At 37.0% G+C, this 8,149-nt stretch overlaps 1 protein-coding gene across 1 annotated transcript; it reads left to right on the plus strand.

Annotated features, from left to right (window-relative positions):
• The first annotated feature begins 7,000 nt into the window (after positions 1-7,000).
• LOC138358525 (glutamate-rich protein 6B-like) lies at positions 7,001-7,387 on the plus strand. Its single transcript, XM_069316503.1, has one exon. The coding sequence runs from the start codon at positions 7,001-7,003 to the stop codon at positions 7,385-7,387; it is 387 nt and encodes a 128-aa protein (XP_069172604.1).
• Positions 7,388-8,149: the final 762 nt, after the last annotated feature.

Genomic DNA, 8,149 nt, shown 5'->3' on the forward strand with positions numbered 1-8,149 from the left:
TAGCCTCGGCTATCACCTCATTTTGTCCGGTCGTGATGGTCAAGTGGATTAAGGCGTCTTGTACATACCAGTTGCGTTGCTTCTGGGAGTATGGGTTCGAGTCACTTCTGGGGTGTGAGTTTTCAGTTGCATATTGTCCTGGGGACCATTCAGGCTTGTTCGCATATATATATACATATATATATATATATATATATATATATATATATATATATATATATATATATATATATATATATATATATATCCCATATGTTTAGTAATTGCTTAATATTTATGGTTTCTATGTTCAGTCTATATCAGGTTATATATATATATATATATATGTCGTACCTAGTAGCCAGAACGCACTTCTCGGCCTACTATGCAAGGCCCAATTTGCCTAATAAGCCAAGTTTTCATGAATTAATTATTTTTCGACTACCTAACCTAACCTAACCTAACTTCTTCGGCTACCTAACCTAACCTAACCTATAAAGATAGGTTAGGGTTGGTTAGGTAGGGTTGGTTAGGTTCGGTCATATATCTACATTAATTTTAACTCCAATAAAAAAAATTGACCTCATACGTAATGAAATGATTAGCTTTATCATTTCATAAGAAAAAAATTTAAGAAAATATATTAATTCAGGAAAACTTGGCTCATTAGGCAAATCGGGCCTTGCATAGTAGGCTGAGAAGAGCGTTCTGGCTACTAGGTACGACATATATATATATATATATATATATATATATATATATATATATATATATATATATATATATATATATATATATATATATATATATATATATATGTCGTACCTAGTAGCCAGAACGCACTTCTTTGCCTACTATGCAAGGCCCGATTTTCCTAATAAGCCAAGTTTTAACGAATTAATTGTTTTTCGACTACCTAACCTACCTAACCTAACCTAACCTAACTTTTTCGGCTACCTAACCTAACCTAACTTATAAAGATCAGTTAGGTTAGGTTAGGTAGGGTTGGTTATGTTCGGTCATGTATCTACGTTATTTTAACTCCAATAAAAAAAAATTGACCTCATACATAATGAAATGGGTAGCTTTTTCATTTCATAAGAAAAAAATTAGAGAAAATATATTAATTCAGGAAAACTTGGCTTATTAGGCAAATCGGGCCTTGCATAGTAGGCTGAGAAGTGCGTTCTGGCTGCTAGGTACGACATATATATATATATATATATATATATATATATATATATATATATATATATATATATATATATATATATATATATATATATATATACATGTATATATATATAAACCTATACTTGCATAAACCACAAGTAAAGATTAACAATCTTTGGACAACACCCACCAGTGGGACTCGAACAGAGAAAGCACAACTACCTTCCAGTAGCTGCCATAACTAGTACGCTTTAACCCACTATATATATGTAAATATATATATATATATATATATATATATATATATATATATATATATATATATATATATATATATATATATATATATATATATATATATATATATATATATATATATATATATATATATATATATATATATATATATATATATATATTGGTGTATACTGGCAGCAGGTTTTCTTTCAAACATGTTTCATTGAATATGACCTCATATTCTGTATTTATTATTTTCTGGTTTAGGGCTTCTATCCCTCTAACTATTTTCTTAGCATCAGGGCTTAATTGGAATAGGAGTTCTCCAAAACTCATTTTCGTACTTTTAAGGTGAAGAAAAGAACTACTTGCAGAAGCAGGGAAAAAACGAGGAACATATTCATCTACAATCTTAACCCCACGACTCAAAGAAGCAGCGAAACAACTAAAAAATCTGAAAGACGTAACAATAAGAAAAGCCGACAAAACAGCAGCATATGTATTGATTCCTACCCATGAATACATGAACAAAATTAGCGACATCCTAAGTGACGACTCCAAATTTCAACGAATCACGAGGAACCCCGTAGAAGACCTTAAGCGGAAAGTAAACAAAACAATTACACCAATCAACGCAAAGAAAGGTAGTGTGCATTTCAATAAACTTCAAGGCGACTATGGCTTAGGATATGCCTACGGCAATGTTGAGACGCATAAACCAGGTAACCCACTACGCCCTATAATCAGCCAAATACCAACCCCAACTTATCACCTGGCAAAGAAACTCAATGAACTCCTAACTCCATGCACTCCAAGTAAGTTTAGTCTACAATCATCAGCAGATTTCCTAGAATTGATCAAATCTACCCAGCCCGATGGAATCATCGCTTCCCTGGACGTTGAATCCCTTTTTACCAACGTCCCAGTCGACACAACCATAGGAATGATACTGGACAGAGTATACAGAGACGAGAGCACCCCCAAATTAGACATACCTGAGCCACACTTGAAAAGTCTTCTCGAAGCATGTACAAAGGAAGCCCCTTTCATCAGTCCACAAGGAGACATGTATTTACAAATAGACGGAGTAGCAATGGGCTCCCCCTTAGGAGTTTTATTTGCTAATTTTTATATGGGAACCATCGAAGATAGGGTCTTCAGTAGCAGACAAAAACCAACTGTATACTGCCGTTATGTAGATGACATATTCGTAATAGTAAAAGACTCAGATGAACTAATTGACCTAAAAAGACACCTAGAGAGAGAGTCAGTACTCCGATTTACACATGAAAATAGTGAAAAATAACAGTCTGCCATTCTTGGATGTACTAATAACAAAAACAGAAACCTCTTTAAGCACCAACGTATATACCAAGCCCACCAACATAGGATTATGCCTGAACGGTAGAAGTGAGTGCCCCCAAAGACACAAAGCCAGTGTTCTCAATGCTTATATTCGTCGAGCGCTTACCCACTGCTCTGAATGGAGCAACGTGAGTAGAGAGTTTGAAAGAGTAACTCAGGTATTGGTGAACAACGGATATAGCAACGCGGAAATAAACGCTGCTATAAGAAGACACTTGGACCGTTGGTATAATTCAGAACCTAGAACAGAAACCACAACACCCCCAATAAAATTATATTACAAATCAACCATGCACAGTGAACATATAAAAGAGGAAAGAATAATGAAAGAAATAATCCGTAAAGGAGTAAAAAGCACTACTCCTAACCAAAACATAAACCTGATAATATTCTACAAAACCAAGAAGACTTCTGAACTCCTTATCAAAAACAGCCCGAAGCCGACGGAGAACCCTCTACAGCAGTCAAGCGTTGTATACATGTACACTTGCCCCCACGAAGGATGTAACCTTCAATGTAAGTACATAGGTATGACGTCGACCAAGCTGACGAGGCGTTTGACATGCCATCTTCAATCTGGTGCCCCTAGGAATCACATGAGACAAGCCCATGACATTACTCTAACAAGAGAAATGTTGAACAAGAATACTTGCATAATAGACAAAACCCAAGATTCAAGAAGATTACAAATTCTTGAGGCAATTCACATAAGAATAGAGCGACCTACCATGAACACCCAAATCACGGAACTATTTACTCTACCCACCATGAGAGTAAGGACAAGACAAGAACATATCGATGCCAACACAGAAGACAATGTCCAAACATAAACAGGCCAATTACACTGGATTAATCTTTGTGTTTAGATAGGAGATGCCTCGTATGGGCCAATAAGCCTTCTGCAGCCCTATGTTTATCCCTTATGTATCCCCCCATGTTTTTCACCTTCATTGTATTATCACCTGACCTAATGCGGGTATAAAATCAACTAGTATTGTAAGATCTGTTCACTTGAGAATGAACCATGGAGGTTCGAAACGTCGTGCAAATTATAGAAATAAGTGTAATACACTCTATAGTAAATCACTTCTTTTCTTCACCTTAAAAGTACGAAAATGAGTTTTGGAGAACTCCTATTCCAATTAAGCCCTGATGCTAAGAAAATAATTAGAGGGATAGAAGCCCTAAACCAGAAAATAATGAATACAGAATATGCGGTCATATTCAATGAAATATATATATATATATATATATATATATATATATATATATATATATATATATATATATATATATATATATATATATATATATATATATATATATATATATATATATTATTAAATATGACCGAAAAAGTAAGATTAATAATTCTAACACGAATTTTCTCAATCTTTCGTACATTTCGTTTCACTGTTGGAGGTAAATCAAAAATCAATTCTCCAAAATTCATTTTTATTTCTAGTCTGACGCGACACGAGCGCGTTTCGTAAAACTTATTACATTTTCAAAGACTTTAGTTCACAAATACACAACTGAATAGAACTTACGCATCTCCGATTTTATATCTACATTTGAGTGAGGTGGAAGGGGTGATGTGGCATTAACACAAGACAGAACAAGATGTGGTATTAATAGGGTATTAATTTCATCAACACAAGACAGAACAAGAGTATTAATAGGGTATTAATTTCATCAACACAAGACAGAACACGAAACAATGGATATTGAATAGTAGTGTTTGTAGAAAGCCTATTGGTCCATATTTCTTGATGCTTCTATATTGGAGCGGAGTCTTGAGGTGGGTAGAATATAGTTGTGCAATAATTGGCTGTTGATTGCTGGTGTTGACTTCTTGATGTGTAGTGCCTCGCAAACGTCAAGCCGCCTGCTATCGCTGTATCTATCGATGATTTCTGTGTTGTTTACTAGGATTTCTCTGGCGATGGTTTGGTTGTGGGAAGAGATTATATGTTCCTTAATGGAGCCCTGTTGCTTATGCATCGTTAAACGCCTAGAAAGAGATGTTGTTGTCTTGCCTATATACTGGTTTTTTTGGAGCTTACAGTCCCCAAGAGGGCATTTGAAGGCATAGACGACGTTAGTCTCTTTTAAAGCGTTCTGTTTTGTGTCTGGAGAGTTTCTCATGAGTACCCTACTCATGAGAAACTCTCATGAGTAGCCTATATTTTTTTTGTTTTTTTTTTTTGCAATGCTACAGTTTACAGAGAACACTTACTGAACAATATTGTCATATTGTTATATGACAATATAACAATCAGTTTTCGAAAACCTCGTCCAGCTCCTCGGAGGTTGGGTGCGAACCCAGGATACAGCACGCATTTCCCCTTTGAACTGAACAGGAAACTGGCCGCACGTGAGTCTTTAGTTTTCCCAATGAGTTCCTCGCCCACTTCTTTTAAGAACTTAAGTGCACATTTACCCCAGGCGCCCAGAGTCTAAGAGCCTATCGCCACAAACCTGTAACAACGGTCTAGTTCTCTGTATCTGTTGATTTTCTGGGTCTCCCTGAAGATGGCCGCCCCGCCTCCCTCAGCTGTGCTGTAAGGTAGATAGGTATCAGCCAATGTAGATGCACGCGTGTAGTATCACACGACCTGTTTACCATCCCTCCATGACTGCAGGGTGACTCCATCTGGGCGTTTTGGGATGTTGTCAGGTCTGCACAACTGAGGTTCCCTTTGTGCTGGACACCCAACTGTAGCCAAACTTCTCTTGATGGTGTCATTGACTGCTTCATGACTGGGAATCTTTCCCTGTCTCTTATAACAGATGAGAAAGTCGACTGCCGTATTCGTCTGCCCGTGCATATACATTGGTGTTCGGTGGAGATAGGGGCGGCAAGCCGCAGTGCAACACCAATACTTAGGGTCCGATCGTCCAGGCGGGTGCCCAAGGCGGAATCAGGGACTGCCAACAAGAAATCCCCGGCATGGGGGGCTTGCACAGCTAGAAGACACGCTCTCTCCTTCCCAGAAGGACAGAGCTGTGATAGTGCTGTATTTGGCAGTGTTAAGATATAATTGTTAATTTATAAGCAATTCCAAAGACTTTACCCTATCCCTTCCTACTGTGTCATTTATTTTCATTTTCTTTTTTCTAGTTCATCCCCTTTCACTTTCCCATCTCCATTTTCTATCGTAAAATTGGGCCACGCCCGTTGTCCTCAGTCGGCGAGGGGCAGTTCCTCAATTACCTGCAGGAAATTGCTTAGTTTCACCCTCTATTGATGGGTTATTTTCATCTTTCAAATTTTTTGCCATGAATATTTAACTGGTGGGTTGAGAGATTCTTATGCAGGAAGGTCTGATGCAGGTTGAGTAATCAGGGACCACTGTTTGTTCTTCATGAATATGAATCTGATTTCCTCTTACTCATACGAATTGATTGCAATTTCATTAAGTTTGCTTAATCACTATAATATATTCGCGCTCAGAGCCACGGTAAAAATTCTCACAAGTATATCCCATATGTTTATTAATTGCTTAATATTTATGGTTCCTTTGTTCAGTCTATATCAGGTTATGCTTAGAGAGCATGGATTAAATTGGTCTTGTTTAGCTTGATGCTTGAGAAGATGCAATGTTTACAATTCATCTCTGTTGTTTAGAGGTAATGGGTAAGGTAGAAGTAATGGGTAATGTAATAGTAATGGGTAAGGTAGAAGTAATGGGTAATGTAAAAGTAATGGGTAATGTAATAGTAATGGGTAAGGTAGAAGTAATGGGTAATGTAAAAGTAATGGGTAAGGTAGAAGTAATGGGTAATGTAATAGTAATGGGTAAGGTAGAAGTAATGGGTAATGTAAAAGTAATGGGTAATGTAATAGTAATGGGTAAGGTAGAAGTAATGGGTAATGTAAAAGTAATGGGTAAGGTAGAAGTAATGGGTAAGGTAGATGTAATGGGTAAGCTAGATGTAATGGGTAAGGAAGAAGTAATGGTAAAGTAGAAGTAATGGGTAATGTAAAAGTAATGGGTAATGTAATAGTAATGGGTAAGGTAGAAGTAATGGGTAATGTAAAAGTAACGGGTAAGGTAGAAGTAATGGGTAAGGTAGATGTAATGGGTAAGCTAGATGTAATGGGTAAGGAAGAAGTAATGGGTAAGGTAGAAGTAATGGGTAAGGTAGAAGTAATGGGTAAGGTAGAAGTAATGCGTAAGGTAGAAGTAATGGGTAAGGTAGAAGTAATGGGTAGGGTAGAATTAATGAGTAAGGTAGAGTAATGGCTAAGGTAGAAGTAATGGATAAGGAAGAAGTAGTGGGTAAGGTAGAAGTAATGGGTAGGGTAGAAGTAATGAATAAGCTAGAAGTAATTGGAAAGGAAGAAGTAATGGGTAAGGAAGAAGTAATGGGTAAGGTGGAATTAATAAGTAAGGTAAAAGTAATGGGTAAGATAGAAGTAATGAGTAAGGCAGAAGTAATGATTAAGGAAGAAGTAGTGGGTAAGGAAGAAGTAATGGGTAAGGCAGAAGTAATGGGTAAGGAAGAAGTAATGGGTAAGGAAGAAGTAATAGGTAAGGTAGAAGTAATGAGTGAGGCAGATGTAATGGGTAAGGAAGAAGTAATGGGTATGGTAGAAGTAATGGGTAAGGTAGAAGTAATGGGTTAGGTAGAAGTAATGGGTAATGTAGAAGTAATGAGTAATGTGTAAGGAAGAAGTAATGGGTAAGGTAGAAGTAATGAGTAAATTAGAAGTAATGGGTAAGGTAGAAGTAATGGGTAAGGTAGAAGTAATGGGTTATGTAGAAGTAATGGGTTAGGTAGAAGTAATGGGTTAGGTAGAAGTAATGGGTTAGGTAGAAGTAATGGGTTAGGTAGAAGTAATGAGTAATGTGTAAGGAAGAAGTAATGGGTAAGGTAGAAGTTATGGGTAAGGAAGAAATAAAGGGTTAGTTGTAAGTAACTGGGGCTTGAGAGATATACGTTTCTGACTGTCGATGGGCGAGTAAGTTATGTTAATTGTGTCTAGTTATAGAAGACCAGCAGAGGACCAAGAGGAGACCTCTTTCACACAACAAATCCTCTCTATTAACACGCCTCATTTTGTATGTTATATTCCCCACCCAACAAATTAAAAGGTACTCTGATAAGTATCGACTCACAAATATCCACCTTATTTATGCATCGGCTGGTTGGATGAGTTGGGATGCTTAGGTTTGTTCGGTTCAAGTTAGGTTAGGTTAGGTTAGGTTAGGTTAGGTCAGGTCAGGTCAGGTCAGGTTAGGTTAGGTCAGGTTAGGTTTGGTCAGGTTGGGTTAGGTTAGGTTAGGTTAGGTCAGGTTAGGTTAAGTCAGGTTAGGTTAGGTCAGGTTACATTAAGTTTGGTCAGGTTAGGTTAGCAGACGAGGAGTCACAGTAACGTGGCTGAAAT

Source organism: Procambarus clarkii, chromosome 84 (genome assembly GCF_040958095.1).
Source record: "Procambarus clarkii isolate CNS0578487 chromosome 84, FALCON_Pclarkii_2.0, whole genome shotgun sequence".
NCBI classification, from domain to species: Eukaryota; Metazoa; Arthropoda; class Malacostraca; order Decapoda; family Cambaridae; genus Procambarus; species Procambarus clarkii.

What these genes read in the sequence shown, in the direction of transcription:
- LOC138358525 (XM_069316503.1), top strand. Translation starts at nt 7,001, where the DNA reads ATGGCTAAGGTAGAAGTAATGGATAAGGAAGAAGTAGTGGGTAAGGTA.